Source organism: Mobula hypostoma, chromosome 14 (assembly GCF_963921235.1).
Source record: "Mobula hypostoma chromosome 14, sMobHyp1.1, whole genome shotgun sequence".
Lineage (NCBI taxonomy): Eukaryota > Metazoa > Chordata > Chondrichthyes > Myliobatiformes > Myliobatidae > Mobula > Mobula hypostoma.
The window spans coordinates 6750224-6768754 of NC_086110.1; the positions used below are offsets into that span (position 1 = coordinate 6750224).

General features: G+C 43.0%; 1 protein-coding gene across 1 annotated transcript in view; it reads right to left on the reverse strand.

Annotated features, from left to right (window-relative positions):
- Positions 1 to 18531, reverse strand: part of vac14 (vac14 homolog (S. cerevisiae)) — a 454421-nt gene that overhangs the window by 366447 nt on the left and 69443 nt on the right. Inside the window, exons 11-12 of the mRNA XM_063066634.1 lie at positions 11832 to 11886; positions 6177 to 6321 (exon numbers count right to left, since the gene is read on the reverse strand). Of these exons, the coding sequence (XP_062922704.1) occupies positions 6177 to 6321; positions 11832 to 11886 (200 nt within the window). The remainder of the gene's footprint in view (positions 1 to 6176; positions 6322 to 11831; positions 11887 to 18531) is intronic.

An 18531-nucleotide genomic window follows, 5' to 3' on the forward strand; every position in this document is an offset into this window, starting at 1 on the left:
CTGCAAACACACTATTTTATCTGTTAACACTGACAAATAACTTTTCACTGCCAAACTATCAGAGTGTGCCCATTGCAATAGAGTAAATTTGTGAATGGGATCCACTTAATTAATGCTGGATCCATTTTTTTTATATAATCAAGATCCGCCACATCCCCTGCTTTAAGCATACGCAGCCCAACACTCTCCCTATACACCCATACATCCGTTTACTCTTAATATACCAATAGAACCTCTTGGAATATTCCTTAAACATATCTGCTGGATCCATCTCATACCCTCTCTTTTCCCTCCTGTTTTCCTTCAGAAGTGTATTCTTCAGCTTTTATTTTTAATAGTTATATAGTCATCATGACACTTGCTTGATTGCAACCTCCTAAACCATATATTTCCTCATTTTTTTTTCACTGGAGCCTCATCAGCCAAAAATGTCAGGAGTTAGAAAATAAATTTAAAAGCATGATCGCAAAAGGGTCAATCGCAGGATTATTGCTAGTGCCATACACTAGCAAAAACAGAAACAAGGGTCTTGGAACATTAAACAAAGAGCTAGCATACAGATTCAGCGGATAATCAGGAAAGCTAAGAAGCTGTATTTCAAGTGGGTTGGACTCTAAAAGTAGGTCTTACTACAGATGTACCGTGGAGAGCATTCTAACTGGGCGCATCACTGTCTGGTTTGGGGAGGGATGTAGGGGTCTACTGCACAGGATCAAAATGGGGTATCCAACATCAAGGACCCTCATCACTCAGGGCACGCCTTGTTCTTATTGTTGCCATCAGGATGGAGGTACAGGAGCCTTACGGTACACGATTCAGGAAGAGCTTCTTTTCCTCAGCCATTCGATTTCAGAATGGATGCTGAAACCATGAACACTACCTCACTACTTTTTTAATTTTCATTTTTACACTACTTATTTATCTATTTAATATATATATTTATTTTATATACATATATACTTAATTCACAGTATCCTTTCTATATTATGATGCATTGCAATGTACTGCTGCTGCAAAGCCAAAAGTTTTCACGATATATGCTGGTGATACTAAACCTGATTCTGAATGTATAAAATGTTATTGAGATTATATGTGGAATACTCTTTATAGCTTTGGCCCTTTTAAGGAAACACATATGATTGGGAGCAGTCCAGAGAACGTTCAGTTGGATGTTTCCAGGTATGGAGGATAGTCTTGAAAGGAAAGCTTGGACAGAGTGGGTCAGCACTCATTCTTCAGAAGAGAGGCATGATTGCATTGAAACATACAAGATTCTGAAGGATAAGCACAAAATGCCGGAGGAACTCAGCTGGTCAGGCAGCATCTATGGAGAGCATTTATTCCCCTCCATAAATGCTGCCTAACTTGCTGAGTTCCTCTGCATTTTTTGTTTATTGGTCCGGATTTGCAGCATCTGCTGAATTTCTTGTGCTTATGATTTGATGCTCCAATGCAAAGTCTCTTCAAGGGATGTCTATCCTGAAGAAGTTTAAATCCTCTCTTTAACAGGAGTTCAGTGAGACCCTCTCTCATCGCTCCCCCCCCCACCCCCGTGGTCTCTGCTGCTCTATAACTCTTCGACCACGTGCTCTAGCTTGCCCTCTTTCCCTCCCCCACCTTCTTATTCTCACTTCTTCCCTATTCCTTTCCAGTCCTGATGAAAGTTCTCAGCCGGAATGTCGACTGTTTATTCCTCTCCACAGATGCTGCCTAACCTGCTGAATTTCTTCAGTCTGTTGTTCTGACTTAGCAGCAGCTGCAGGATCCCTTGTGTTTGAGATTCTGAAGGAGTTTGGCCTGGTAAACACAGGGAAGATTCTCATGGGAGAATCTACGAAGAGAAGGCATAGTTATAGAAGAACTTTTACGACTGCTGAGGAAGAATTTCTTACCTCAAAGGGTTGCTTTGAAATTCTTTGTCTCAGAAAGTTGTGGAGACTAAGACAGATGTTTTATTAGTAAGGAACCAAGTAATAGAACAGGAAGGTGGACTTGAAAGATGGATCCAGCAAGATTGTCTTGAATAACAAGGCAGGCTTGAAGGGCTGAATGGGTCTACTCCTGTTACTACATCTTATGGCTTCATGAGGGCCAAAGGTAGGGTCACGGTGCACAGTTTTTTTTTCCCAGCACTAGAGACTCACCAACTAGAGATTTAAAAGGAAACCGAGGGGCAACTTTTTGACCTAGAAAGTGAGCAGTATATGGAATGAGATGCCAGGGGAAGTGGTTGAAAGGCATTTGACAGGTAAGTAGATAGGATACGGGTAATTGGGAGCACGTTAGGTGAGGAATCTTGTCCAGTATGGACCAGTTGTACTGAAAAGCTTTCCTTCTGAGCTGCATTCCTCTCTCCCTGCCATTAATGTACTGCAAAACCCCACAGACAACAATCCTTCACTTCTGCCTTTCAGACAATCCCAGTATTGATTTTCCAACTATTGCCAGCAATAGTACACTTTGTAAGTCCAATTCTGACAGGAGATGTATAGTAAGTGCCAAGGACATTAGGCGCATTGATGTACAGAGGGTGCAAGTCTGTAGCTCAATATAAGTGGCAACACAGGTGGATAGCGTAGTGAAGACAGCTTTTTTGTATGCTTTTCTTCGGGGCTAATGCATGGAATGTATGCTGCAGTTGTAAAAAACCTTGCATAGATTATGTTTATAGTACTATGTACAGTTCTGGCTGCTTCTGGTAGTGATGGAGGGAACAGAAGAGATTTATCAGGATATTTTCTGGAATGGAGGGCTATAGGAGAGACAGGGCAGGTTAGATTTATTCTCTCTCGAACAGGGGTTCCCAACCTGGTGTCCATGGATCCCTCAGTGAATGGCATTAAAAAGGTTGGGAACCCATGTCCTAGAACACAGAAGGCCAACACAAAATAATCTGCAGATGCTGGGGTCAAAGCAACACTTCCAACATGCTGGAGGAACTCAGCAGGTTGGGCAGCATCCGTGGAAAAGATTGGTCGACGTTTCGGGCTGGAACCCTTCATCAGGACTGTAGAGGGAAGGGGCAGAGGCCCTATAAAGAAGGTGGGGGGAGGGTGGGAAGGAGAAGGCTGGTAGGTTCCAGGTGAAAAACCAGTAAGGGGAAAGATAAAGGGGTGGGGTAGGGGAGGAAGGGAGGTGATAGGCAGGAAAGGTGAAGAAGAAATAGGGGAAAACAAAATGGGTAGAAGGAGGCGGAACCATGAGGGAGGTGATACGCAACTGGGGGAGGGGCAGAGTGACATAGGGATAGAGGAAGGGAGGGGGAGGGAATTAACGTAAGTTGGAGAATTCTATGTTCATACCAAGGGGCTGGAGACTACCTAGACGGTATATGAGGTGTTGCTCCTCCAATCCGAGTTTAGCCTCATCATGGCAGTAGAGGAGGCTATGTATGGACGTATCTGAATGGGAGTGGGAAGCAGAGTTGAAGCGGGTGGCTACTGGGAGATCCTGTCCGTTGTGGCGGACGGAGCGGAGGTGCTTGACGAAGCAGTCCCCCAGTCTGCGTCGGGTTTCACCGATGTAGAGGAGGCCGCACCGGGAGCACCGGATGCAAAAGATGACCCCAACAGACTCACAAGTGAAGTGTTGCCTCACTTGGAAGGACTGTTTGGGGCCCTGAATGGTGGCAAGAGAGGAGGTGTAGGGACAGGTGTAGCACTTACGCTTACATGGATAAGTGCCGGGTGGGAGATCCATGGGGAGGGACGTGTGGATCAGGGAGTTGTGGAGGGACTGATCCCTGCGGAAAGCAGAGAGGGATGGAGAGGGAAAGATGTGCTTAGTGGTGGGGTCCTGTTGAAGGTGGCGGAAGTTGCAGAGGATAATATGCTGGATCCGGAGGCTGGTGGGGTGGTAGGTGAGGACAAGGGGAACTCTGTCCCTGTTGTGGTGGCGGGAAGATGGGGTGAGAGCCGAAGTGCGGGAAATGGAGGAGATGCGGGTGAGGGCAACATTGATGTCAGCAGAAGGGAAACCACGATCCTTAAAGAAAGAGGACATTTGAGATGTCCTGAAATGAAAAACCTCATCCTTGGAGCAGATGTGGCAGAGACGGAGGAACTGGGAATAGGGAATGGCATTTTTGCATGTGGCGGGGTGGGAAGAGGTATGATTCAGAAGGCCAAGTTGTGACCTGATGGAAACTCAAAATTATGAGCAATTATAAGATAGACTGTCAGAGTCACTTCCACAGGGCAGTGGAGTACAAGATACAGGTTTCCCCCGTCATTCGAAGGTAGAGCGTTCCTATGAAACAGTTCGTAAGCCAGAATGTTGTAAAGCAAAGAAGCAATTACCATTTATTTATATGGGAAAATTTTGTGAGTGTTCACAGACCCAAAAATAGCCTACCAAATCATGCCAAATAACACATAAAACCTAAAATAATAGTTGTTGTTCGTCCATCGTTGACATCGATGAGGACCTCGACACCATAATGATGGTGTCGAGACTAGCGCGTGATTTGGATTTAAGTGAGGGAGAGTTGCGCAGCGTCAGCCTCACTCTCTCTTCCCAATTCCCATCTGGATCCAGTGGCAAGACAGAGTCTAGACGGCTGGAGATGGGACTAGGCGCAGTGGATGACCAGGACATCTTCTGTGTCTTGTCCTGCTCTACACGTTCCACGACGCTTGCAGAGACCGCCTTCTCGACCATTGGACCTTCTATTGGTCTCGTCCGCTCATCCGCCGGAGTCTGTCTTCACATGCTGGGATAGACAACTCCCTATCTCACCGAGGGTTTGAGACCCGTCGGCTACCCTCACCTGGTTTAGCTGGCTTGTCAAAGCCGTTGCCCGGGGTGTGGCCGCTGTCGCATGCAAACAGCTACGGGGAGCCACAGGTGAGAGCTGAGTGCCAGGTGGGGACCAAAGGTGGACTAACCGCCCTGAAAAGGACGTGACATGTTCCCCCACCAGAGGTGCTACCCCTCCCTGACACCCTATATACCCTGATTGCATCGCCTCTGATCTGGGCTGACATTTATGTGCCGGACAGCACCTCATTAATTAGCTTGTTTATTTCAGCTTTTTTCTTAAAGATGTGCTGGGTGCGTCCCGGCTACCGCTGCATTCTCCGCGGCAATGTATCGGTCCGCGGCCCGGGGATTGGGGTGCTGGGACACTGGGGTGTCATCCCATCGTCGTCTCTTTCCATTAGGGCAGGCAGGTCATCTTCTTCTATCTCTGTCTGCCTCAATGTCGAAGGTCAAGGTTGGTCGTCTGCTGTGGCTGATTGGAAGGCTTGCTTGACTTCTTAGCCTCGTGCATTTTTCCTATCATACAATTCTTTGTAAGCACTCTAACCATCTTGTAAATATGCCCTAAACCGACGTACCCTTTCAAAATTAAAGTCGTACTTTTCTGCCATAATTGCAGCGAAAATCTCATGCAGTTGCTTCACGTTCAGTTCCTGGACGACTACACCTGCGGTCCGTTCGCCACTGCATTCGGTTTTGATTGTTATCCTTTCCTCTTCCAATTGCATCAACTCTTCATCTATCAGTTCTTGGTCAGGGGATGCCAAAACCTCTTCAACATCATCTTTGTCAACTTCCACAAGCCAAACTCACTTTGTCCTTACTTCATTCACGATTGAAACGCTTAATTATGTCTAGTTTTACGCTAAGTATAACACCCTTACGAGCTCTTTTAGGTTTTTCCGATACCTTCGAACTCATCCTGCAAACGGATGCTCACAGGCACGTGTTTAAGCAATGCCGGCTAGAATGCAGTTCCGGGGGAGGAGCTTGGCTGCTCGGGGCGTGTGTTGCCTTTTATCGCGCGCTGCCTTTTTTCATAACAGTGAAAACACCTTCTGTTAGCGAAAACAGGTAACTAATGTAGGTCTTTCGTAACAGTGAGGTTTCATAAAGCAAGCGTTCGAAAAGCAGGGGACACCTGTATAGGGCACAGGTATAACATGCGAGAGAAACATCTTTAGGGATATCTAAGGGACAATTTTTCCCACACAGGGTGATGGGTATTGGGAACACAGGAGGTGGTAAAGGCATGTACAATTTGAACAGGTATTTGCATAGGAAGGAACAGAAGGGTATGAACCAAAAGGTTCGTACAAGGTGTTGGAACACATTTTTGGCTTACGTTACTAAGACGAATCTGGGATCACATTCACCTGGAGATGTAGGTTTGATAAATTACCTAAAGCCCTTACCTTTCTAGGAGTTTTGATATAAAGATGATACAACCACTTCAAGATAGCAATTCGTGTCATCATCCCTGTAACTGTATCATGAAGGTGGCGATCCAGCACCATCACAATCCCATCTAAGTCGAGGGTCTCCCGAGAACAGTCTATACTGCAGCAGACAAAGACAAGAGTAGCAAGATATATAACAATTTATAATAATTTAGTCCTAAAATAGATGAAAGTAACAATCCACGACATAAAACAAAACTTGTATATGGAGAAATACTGGAGATGAGATAGAGGATGATGAAATGGGTGAACAGTTATTACCCTTCAACCATCAGGCTCCTGAACCAGTGTGGATAACTTCCATCACATCAATGCTGAATTGATTCCACAACCTATGGATTCGCTTTCAAGGACTCTACAATTCATGCTCTCAGTATTATTTATATATTATAATTAATATTTGTTTTTATGTGTTTGTTTTCTTTTGCACATTAATTGTCAGCCTTTGTGTGTAGTTCATTGATTCTAATGTATATATTTGGTCCACTGTGAACGCCTGTAAGAAAATGAATCTCAGGATAGTATATAGTGACATATACACTTAATGGCCACTTTGTAAAGGTACATCCGCATGTTAATGTAAATATCGAATCAGCAAACCGTGTGGTAACAACTCAATACATAAGAGCATGCAAATGGTGAAGAGGTTCAATTGTTCATAAGACTAAACATCAGAATGGGGAAGAAATGTGATCCAAATGACTTTGATTGTGGAATAATGGTTAGTGCCAGAAGAACTGGTTTGAATATCTCCAAAACTGCCGATCTCCTGGGATTTTCACATACAACAGTTTCTCAAGTTGGTGCAAACAACAAAGTGTTGCTCTGACTCCAGCATCTGCAGGGTATTTTGTGTTTAAAATAAAATCCAGTGAATGGCAGTTCCATGGGTGAAAACACCTTGTTCATGAGAGAGATTAGAGAAGACTGGCCAGACTGGTTCAAGTTGACCGGAAGGCAACAGTAAATCACATAACCACAGTGGTGTGCAGAAGAGCATCTCTGAAAGCACAACGTGTCAAACAATTGAAGTGGATGGGCTACAGCAGAAGACCATGATCATACAGAGGAGATATCTCATAAAATGACCACTGAATTTATGTACTTTGATAATAAATTTACTTTGAACTTAGAAATTTGAAAGTTACAGGACCCACACCATTTCTAATTATGGCTACCTGACAACTAAGTATCTCAGAGTCATAAACTAGAAAAGGTATAGGCTTTATTCACAAAATGCAGTGTTATCTCATGTTAGGCAACGGAACAAATAAGCAGGGGAACATTTGAATTTGGAGCAGGTGTAAGCCAGCTGAATGTCAAGCCTCCTCTTCCATGTATCACGATCATCACTGAAATTCTATCACAGTGCCATTTTCAAGTTCTAAGCCTCAATCACTTGATTATTTTATTACCCAGAAATCTGTTTTGAATGATAACAATGCAATGACTAAATCTTCAGTGCCCTGCACAACAAAGAATACCAAAGGTTAACCTTCTTCTGAGTGAAGAAATATTTCCTCATCTCAGCCTTAAATAGTAACCTCTGGTCGAAGCCAGAGGTAGAATCTGTCCACCACTTAGTTTTTAACAAACGTCTTGATTTTGATACAATCTCATTCTTCTAAGCTCCAGAGACACATAGAACACTATGGCACAGTACAGGACCTTCAGCTCACAATGTTGTGCCGACCTTTTAATCTAATCTAAGATCAATCTAACCCTTCTCTCCCACATAGCCCTCCATTTTTCTATTATCCATGTGCCGACCACCTCTACCACCACCCCTGGCAGGGCGTTTCACGCACCCACCACTCTGTATAAAAACCACCTCTGCCATCCCCGCTATAGTTTCCTCCAATCACCTTAAAATTATGCCCCCTTGTGATAGCCATTTCCACCCTGAGAAAATGTCTCTGCTGTCCACTAGACCTATGCCTCTTACCACCTTGTAAACCTCCATCAAGTTACCTCTTATCCTCCTTCGTTCCAAAGAGAAAAGCACAAGCTCACTCTACCTATCCTCATAAGACATGCTCTCCAATCCAGGCAGCATCCTGGTAAATTTCCTTTGCACCCTCTATAAAACTTCCACGCCTTTAGAAAGATGTGGTGACCAGAACTGAACACAACATTTCAAGTGTAGACTAACCAACGTTTTACAGGGCTGCGATGTTACCTTGTGGCTCTTGAATTCAATCCCGACTAATGAAGGCCAACACACCATACACCTTCTTAACAACACTACCAACTTGTGCAGTAACTTTGAGATCCAAGGAAGTGGATCCCAATATCCTTCTGTTCCTCCACATTGCTAAGAATCTTGCCATTAACCTCATACTCTGCCTTCAAATTCAACCTTCCAATAGAACAGTCCTATACAGGCTTGTGATATGGAAGCTGCTTAGATTTTTGGCACATTTGATTTCAAGAAGAGAAGCATATAGAGTAATAACTGATTAATTAGAGTGAATGTTTTACTTCAGTTGACAGGTTGTTATTGTTCCAGTTCTATTCTGTAAAAAAACTAAAGTTCTTTGATATTTTGTTGATTCTATTAGTTATCTACATTGCTGATAAAAATTGATTCAAGACCAAATAGTGATCACAATTCTATTTCCCTTACCATAGCATTGAAAAGGGATAGGAACAGACAAGTTAGGGAAGTGTTTAATTGTACTAAGGGGAAATATGAAGCTATCAGGCAGGAACTTGGAAGCATAAATTGGGAAATGTACGGCAGAAATGTGGCAAATTTTCAGGGAATATTTGCATGATGTCCTGCATAGGTATGTTCCAATGAGACAGGGAAAAGATGGTAGGGTACAGGAAATCTAGTCAAGAAGAAAAGAAGAGCTTATGAAAGGTTCAAAAAACTAAGTAATGATAGAGATCGAGAAGATTATAAGGCTAGTAGGAAAGAGCTTAAGAATGAAATTAGGAGAGCCAGAAGGGGCCATGAGAAGGCCTTGGCGAGCAGGATTAAGGAAAACCCCAAGGCATTCTTCAAGTATGTGAAGAGCAAGAGGACAAGGCATGAGAGAATAAGACCAATCAAGTGTGACAGTGTAAAAGTGTGTATGGAACCAGAGGAGATAGCAGAGGTACTTAATGAATACTTTGCTTCAGTATTCACTACGGAAAAGGATCTTGGCGATTGTAGGGATGACTTACAGCAGACTGAAAAGCTTGAGCATATGGACATTAAGAAAGAGGATGTGCTGGAGCTTTTGAAATCATCAAGTTGGATAAGTCTCCAGGACCAGACAAGATGTACCCCAGGCTACTGTGGGAGGCAAGGGAGGAGATTGCTGAGCCTCTGGCGATGATCTTTGCATCATCAATGGGGATGGGAGAGGTTCCGGAGGATTGGAGGGTTGCGGATGTTGTTCCCTTATTCAAGAAAGGGAGTAGAGATAGCCCAGGAAATTATGGACCAGTGAGTCTTACTTCAGTGGTTGGTAAGTTGATGGAGAAGATCCTGAGAGGCAGGATTTATGAACGTTTGGAGAGGCATAATATGATTAGGAATAGTCAGCGTGGGTTGTGAAAGGCAGGTCAAGCCTTACGAGCACGATTGAATTTTTTGAGGATGTGACTAAACACATTGATGAAGGTAGAGCAGTAGGTGTAGTCTATATGGATTTCGGCAAGGCATTTGATAAGGTACCCCATGCAAGGCTTATTGAGAAAGTAAGGAGGCATGGGATCCAAGGGGGCCTTGCTTTGTGGATCCAGAATTGGCTTGCTCACAGAAGGCAAAGAATGGTTGTAGACGGGTCATATTCTGCATGGAGGTCAGTGACCAGTGGTGTGCCTCAGGGATCTGTTCTGGGACCCCTTCTCTTTGTGATTTTTATAAATAACCTGCATGAGGAAATGGAGGGATGGATTAGTAAATTTGCTGATGACACAAAGATTGGGGTGTTGTGGATAGTGTGGAGGGCTGTCAGAGGTTACAGCGGGACATCGATAGGATGCAAAGCTGGGCTGAGAAGTGGCAGATGGCGTTCGACCCAGGTAAGTGTGAGGTGGTTCATTTTGGTAGGTCAAATATGATAGCAAAATATAATATTAATTGTAAAAGTCTTGGCAGTGTGGAGGATCAGAGGGATCTTGTGGTCCGAGTCCATAGGACACTCAAAGCTGCTGCGCAGGTTGACTCTGTGGTTAAGGCAGCATACTGTGCATTGGCCTTCATTAATGGTGGGATTGAGTTCAAGAGCTGAGAGGTAATGTTGCAGCTATATAGGACTCTGGTCAGACTCCACTTGGAGTACTGTGCTCAGTTCTGGTCACTTCACTACAGGAAGGATGGGGAAACCATAGAAAGGGTGCAGAGAAGATTTACAAGGATGTTGCCTGGATTGGGGAGCATGCCTTATGAAAACAGGTTGAGTGAACTTGGCCTTTTCTCCTTGGAGCAACAGAGGATGACAGGTGACCTGACGGAAGTGCATAAGATGATGAGAGGCATTGAACATGTGGATATTCAGAGGCTTTTTCCCGGGGCTGAAATGGCTAGCATGAGAGGGCACAGTTTTAAGGTGCTTGGTAGAAGGTACAGAGGAGATGTCGGGGTAAGTTTTTTATGCAGAGAGTGGTGAGTGTGTGAAATGGGCTGCCGGCGACAGTGGTGGAGGCAGATACAATAAGGTCTTTTAAGAGACTCCTGGAAAGGTACATGGAGCTTAGAAAAATAGAGGGCTATGGGTAACCCTAGGTAATTTCTAAGTAAGTACATGTTCGGCACAGCATTGTGGGCCGAAAGGCCTGTATTATACTGTAGGTTTTCTATGTTTCTAACATCCAAGTGGGTCCCACTTAAGGGGTTATTAGAACAGGTTCCAAAGAGCCTTGATACACAATAACAGTTGACTTTGCAAAGCAAGGGAACTCGGTAATAAGTTGCTGTAGGGCAACAGGTGAAATGACAATTTTTTTAAAAATCCCATATTTAACCAATAACAATTTTCCTCTCCACTGTGTTTCACCATGACCAAAGGAAGACTAGTAGGCCCCAGTTACAACTGACTGTGTCTAGCAGTGTACTACCAGCTTATTTAATTGTGAACAACATCGGAACCAATCACGATTTGGTAATATCTCAGTGATCAGGAGGTAAACCCCCAGCACTTTTTCCCCTGGTCCTACTTGTGGCATCCAGACTACTGAGGTTCAAGAAGCTGTAGGCACGCAGGGAGGTCCATCTTGTCCACACTGACTGTGACACCTAACTATGCTAATCCTATTTGCCTGTATTAGGCCCATATTCCTCTATTTTTTCCTATCTAAGTCTCTCTCCCAAATGCCTTTTAAATATTGGAATTGTACCTGCCTCTGCCACATCCTCTGGAAGTTCTTTCCAGATATCCACCAGCCTCTGTGGAAAACTTGCCCCTCAGGTCCACACCGATATCAATGATATTTTGGCCAAGTCAGCACTGAAAGATGGCACTCGTAACTTTAGTTGACAACAATATAGACCAGGGACTAAAATGGATGCATCTTTGTCAGTACAGTTCAATAATGTTTTAAGCAATGCAATTATCCATTGCTCTCCAAAGTTTTTACAAATTTAAAGCGAGTGAACTGAATTTTGGTACTTACGTGATACATGCACCACTGTTGTTGCTTGTGATCAAGTTCTGGTAAGTGCTCAACTCTGAATAGGGAAGACAATACATTTTTAATTTCCTTTTTAATGTTGCACTTAAATTTTCACCCCATCCATTCCTCTTACAAGTGCTTAGACTTTAATGACATTTGTGAAGCAATGCTGTCAATTTACCATACAACATTAAATGCGATGACCATTCCACATCAGTGCTGTTTTCAGTCAGTTCCCAACCTTGATCCATATTACTGAAGAGTGGCAATTAACTTTAGAACATTCACGGACACGGTGTAGTGTACAGTGGGAAGACCCCGCATCAGACGCAGAAGAGGTTTACTAGATTAATAATGTGGCTGAGGGACTTCATAAGTTGTGGCTCTTCTCCTTACGACAAAGATGATGAAGCAGAGTCTTCATTATGGAGGCTTTTGGAGCCTGTCCTAGAGTTGGGGGTTGTTTGGGATTTGAAAGGCAGCCTGAGTGTATAGGTGGCAGAAAAGGGATGTGAGAGGATTAAAGGGCCTTGCCTTGCTGTTGTTGATTTGTTTCTTGTTGTGTTCTGTGTTGCACTGCCGAGAATTATGGACATGCTATGTTGGCACTGAGATCTGTGCTGACATTTGCTAGCTGCCCCAATACCTCCCAAAGTGTGTTGGCAGTTTCCACGAATGAGACATTTCACTGTATGTTTTAATGTACATGCAATTAATTAATCTGTATCAATAGGTTCCTCATGCAGATGGGTCAGAAACTGAAGGTCGTGAGATAAGGTGAATCAGTAAAGGAAATTTTCAGATAACCCAAGATATGTTTTAAACACAGAAATCAATTGCAACTTTCAGTAAAGTACAATAAAATACTTGAAAAGGACTAGAATTGCAAGGCCATGAGGGAAGCAAGGGAGAGGGATAATTATAGACCTTGTCCATTTGCCATAACTACATAACAAATAGTTACGTCTTGGGTTATATGACTCTGTCCAAAAATAATATTTAAAGCTAAAAATTCAGATTCTGCACCAGTGGTTTCTCTACTTCCAACTGGACATCAGCTGAGTCTTTACAGACAAGACTATGAGGAAGTTACCTCACTCTCCCCACGCAGACTAATCTCCATTACCTGTACTGGTATCCTGAACTGGATACACATCCCTGGTGGCAGGCTAATGAACAGGTATGGTGGCCTGCATTAGGATAGCCAAACACACATCTTTGTTCAAACCTACAACTTGTTCTATCCATGGAGAAGCTGACTGCAGGACGTCCATTGTAGTGTTCATGTTACTAACTTCTGCTTTAGAAGAATGTGTGGTATTTTGTTATCCATGGAAAGCCTACACCCTTTTCACTCATAAGGAATGAGGAACTGGAGTAATCAACACAATGATTTTACAGATGGAATAATACAACACAGGAAACAGCTTCTCATCCTCTGACTTCAACCAATTCGTTCTGCTCTCCATCCAGACTTCAATCTTCTACTCTGACTCTCCCTCTCTGTAAGCACGCCTGCTTTCCCAACTGCAGGTAATATTCTTAAAATCAAGAATCAAAGATCAACTTTATTTGTCATATACATTTACATGTATTAGGCATTTACTGTGGTGTTGCAACAGAAAAAAAAACTTCCAATGATTATAAAGAATTATATAAAAATAATGTTTCAAGTATGGAAATGGAACAAACTGTGCAAAAAAATAGGTAAATACCAAAATGTATTTACAATGTAAACAGCATTTTAAAAGGGGGTCTAAAAGGTTTACAGTGCATTCTGAAATGAAGGCACAGCCATCAGCTATCTTTCAATCCGGTGCCTCACCCCTAGCTAACAAAGATGCTGCCTGACCTGCTGAGTTCCTCCAGCATTGTGTGTGTGTTATAAAAATCTTTTCCAGCATAGTCTCCAAAAGAAGCACTAGTTTATTAATGCCTACACTACAGGAAATCTTTCAAGGCTAGCAGATCTTTATGCCCACTGCCTGCTCTGGGCTGAAAGAGAAGTAGTTCAAGTGTTTTCTCTTTGAATACATATCTTGCAGACCTCTCTAATGCATCAGTGAGCAGCATGTTACGAGATACGTTATAAACCAGTAGCCGCAGTATGGAATGTTCCTGGGGCCATGAAGCTGAGACCATCTGCGCTGCGGAGCCTGGAGATGAGAGAAATTTTGATCTACTCTGGGTTCAGCCACTTTTCATTGAGGAGTACCATTTTATTCAGCAATACTAAACTAGAATGAGTGCAGTAAAGTATTACCAGGATATTGCCTGGACTGGGGAGATCTGAGTTACAAGGAGAAGTTGCATAGACTAGGATTTCATTCCCTGGATAAATTCCCTAGAAGGTTAAGGGGTGACCTGATAGAGGTATGTAAGAACCTGAGGGGCAAAGACAGGGTGAAAGAACATTGTAGGGAGGGAGTACTAAAACCAAGGGGGCATAGGCTGAAGATCACAGATTTTGAAAAGAACATTCGGGATAGGTTCGCAAGCAAAGCATGCCATGCATTTGGAAAAAGCTTCCAGAAATAGTGGTTGAAGTGGGTGCACTAACAACATTTAAAAGCCATCCAGATAAGTACATGGATAGGAAAGGTTTTGGGGGTAATGAACCAAATGCAGGGAGTCTGCAGAAAGACTTAAGAGAGAATGGGAGAATGGGCAAAGGAGTGGCAAATTGAATATAATGTAGTGAAGTGTAGAATGAACAAAGGCATAGACTGTTTTCTAAATGGAGAACATTTAGAAATCTGAGGTGCAAAGGGTCTTGGGAGTCCTTGTGCAGAATTCTTGAAAGGCTAACTTGCAAGCTGAACCAGCGGTGAGCCAATATTAGCAATTATTTCGAGAAGAATTGTACAGTTGTACAAGGAATTGGTGAACTCTCTCCTCGAATACTGTACATAGTTCCTGGGTGTCAAGATCTCTGAGAATCTAAATTGGTCCCAACATATTAACGCAGTTATAAAGAAGGCAAGGCAGCGATTATATTTCATTAGGAGTTTGAAGAGATTTGATATGTCAACAAATACACTCAAAAATTTCTACAGATGTACCATGAGAAGTATTCTGACAGGCTGCATCACTATCTGGTATGGGGGGGCTACTGCACAAGACCAGAAGCTGCTGCAGAGGGTTGTAAATCTAGTCAACTCCATCTTGGGTACTAGCCTACAAAGTACTCAGGACATCTTCAAGGAGCGGTGTCTCAGAAAGGAAGCGACCACTAAGGACGCTCAGCACCCAGAGCATGCCCTTTTCTCACTGTTACCATCAGGTAGGAGGTACAGAAGCCTGAAGAGACACACAACGATTCAGGAACAGCTTCTTCCCCTCTGCCATCTGATTCCTAAATGGACATTGAAACTTCGGACGCTGAGCCAGCTGGTGACGCAATGACATCGGCGCTGGACCCGGAGCGGAGGTTCCCGGGTTCGAAACCAGTCGGGTCCGCTCCCAAGTACACTTTCCATGCATGCCAGGTTGAGTGTCGAGATCGCAACTTGACCTCGTAAAATGAAGGGAAAAATACTGTGAAAATGTCTGTGTGAGCAGTGGCGTCCCACACAGTCTCTCTCTCCCGCTCCATGCCTTGCAAAAAGCCATGAAAAAGACATCATCACGGACGCACAGACTCGCACGCACGCAGACGCCAAAAAAAAACCTTTGACACTACCTCACTGCTTTTAATCTATTCAATATACGTACACTGTAATTGGTTTATTTATTATTATTATTTTCTTCTATATTACGTATTGCCTTGAACTGCTGCTGCTAAGTTAACAAATTTCACGACACATGCCGGTGATAATAAATCTGATTCTGATTCTAGTTTTGGTCCCCTTATTTGAAAAAAGATATAGTATCAATAGAAACCTTTCAAAGGAGATTCAGTGGGCTAATGAGATGATTGCCCTGTCTGGAGAAGTTGGACAGTTTGGGTTCATATTCCTTGGAGTTCAGAAGAATGAGCGGAAACATCATTCAAATATACAAGATCCCAGTTGGGTTTAACAGGATAGATGTTGAGGTGTTTTCACAAGTACAACTGTCACAAAGGGATACAGCTACAAAAGTCTGAAATTCTCTGCCGCAAAGCGTGGTGGAAGGCAGATCATTTGATATGTTTAAGATGGAGATAAATATTTGAAAACAGAGGAACTAAGGGTTCTGAGGAACTGAGGCCAGTGCAGATCAACCACAATTATGCTGAATGGTAGGGCAGGCTTGAGGATCCTGCTGACCTATCTTGCTCCAATTTTCATGTGCTCTAGTAAGCTTTCTTCTTGAGCTACTGCTGTTCATGTGGTTAAGGCATTTTCACAGTACTGATGGGTAGAGTGTTTCATGATTTAGACCCAGTGTTCCTGCTAACCACTTCCCATAAACTCACCTTATCCAGATCTCTACTCTCTCTGACTTCCATTCTGCATTTTGATCCTGACTGAAATCAATGATTTATAACTGGAGAGCACCTGCCTGGTCTTTAATTAAAGCAACCAGCAGGTGACTTGTCTCATGGGTAGTATACATGGACACAGTTACCCACCACCCACATGCACAAGTACAATTACCCAGATGACCTTTGACTCAAACTCACATTTATTATCACTGACATACGTCGTGAAATTTGTTGTTTTGCGGCAGCAGTTCAGTGCAATACATAAAAACTACAAGTTGTTATAGTAAGAAATATCTAGAACAATAAATAAATAGTACAAAAGAAAAGCAAAATAGTGATGTCGTGTTCATGGGCTGCTCAGAAATCTGATAGTGGAGGGAAAGAAGCTATTCCCAAAACTTTTAGTGTTTGCCTTCAAGATCCTGCCTCCTCCCCAAAGGTAGGATCTAGAAAAGAGCATGTCCTGGGTAGTGGGGTCCTTAATGATGGATGCTGCCTTTTTGATGCATCACCTTTTGAAGATGTCTTTGATGGTGGGGAGGCTTGTGCTCATGATGGAGCCAGCCGCATTTGCAACCCTCTGCAGCTTTTACCAATCCTGTGCATTGGCCCCTCCATACCAGACAATGATGCAACCAGTCAAAATACTCTCCAAGGAACTTCAGTAGAAATTTGCTACAGTCTTTGGTGACATACCGAATCTCTTCCAAATCCCAATGAAATATAGCTGCTGGCATGCCTCCTGTGTAAGTGTATCAACGTTGGGCCCAGGACAGATCTTCAGAGACATTAACTTGAAGCTGCTCACCCTTTTAAGCCATGTATTCAAACACCATCTAACAAACTAAAATCAAAGCGGATAAGAAACAGATTTCAAAGTTGTAGGACACAGTGCAATGGTTTCTCTGAAACTCTTAAGAGATGTTAAAATCTGTACAGCTCCTCTTAAGCAGTCCAAGCTCATTCGTGCTGCTGTCTGGATTAAAGCATTGTCTCCCAACACCATTTCACAATAGTGTTGGCCACTCCAGGACTTGTTAGCATTTATCCAACCTCTCTTAATCTCTGATCACTCACTTGTCCCAGTTACATGTGCTGGGGATCTCTCACCACATTTTAGATCCACTCTAACAACAGACACATCAGAATTTCAAAATCACAGACAGCAATTAACAGGCAAAGAGCAGGTTCTTCTAGAATGTATCAATTGGAGCAAGAGGAGAGATAGAAAGAACAGCTCCAAGCTGCATCTGAAGATCCAAGAACTTTGTTTGGAGAAATGAATCCATCCTTCCCAAAATGACAGTGGGCTTTAAATGCTTTGATGACTTTCACAGCATCCTCTTGAAATAGGAGTAGACATGACAAATTCCACAGAGGCATGCACAACAGCCCTTCAGGCAAAGTTCATGTATTTTAAAATTAACTGCACATATAATCTTTGTAATATATGGAAATAACGTCAAAATAACTCTCTATGCACAACTGTACATAACCAACCTAAACAACTCAAAGAATTTGCATGACGTTACAAACTCAATGAACACAGGATCTCTCTCGCAAAGACAGAAATCCCACAAATACCAACATCCTTTACTTTTAACCATGTGTATATGTCTGTTCAACAGCTACTCTCACCCATCCATCTGGAGCAATTCCACTAATGGTTTATTTCCCCCCTCACATAGCTGATTTGGAAACAATGAAATACTTTTGGAGTATATGGTGAAAGCTCTGTCACAAGTTGGTGAAAGCTGAGCACTGTGTGCATGCTATGTTGCCACAAGCATGGGCTATGCGACTTGCAGGATACCTTCAGACCATCCTTGGGTGTGCTGTTAGTGCAAACAACACATTTCACTGTATGTTTCAATGTACATGTGACAATGAGCAGCATTATCTAATTTAGTGCCGTGGGTTAAGGGATAAAAATCAGCCAGGCTATTGGTGAAAACTCCTCTGCTCTTTAAAGTCATGCTAGGGGATATTCAACATCTACCTGCAGCGATATAGTACAGTGTTAAAACCTAGGTATCCATGTTCACTCAACATCCATCCAACTTCTCCAAAGTCCTGTCACATCTGCTTGGTTTCTACAATAGTGTCTTTGCCTTTACAGGGCCCACTGGTTGCAGACAGGTCAAGCTTCTGTTTGCTAAAGTGGTTGCAGCTTAGGCACCAGAAACAGTTTAATGTCTAAAGTTATTACAGAAATAATTCCACTAAAAATTTTAATTTGGCAGAAAGGATACGCAAATAAAATTCCAAAATCCAAACAGTCCTTTTTTCTAT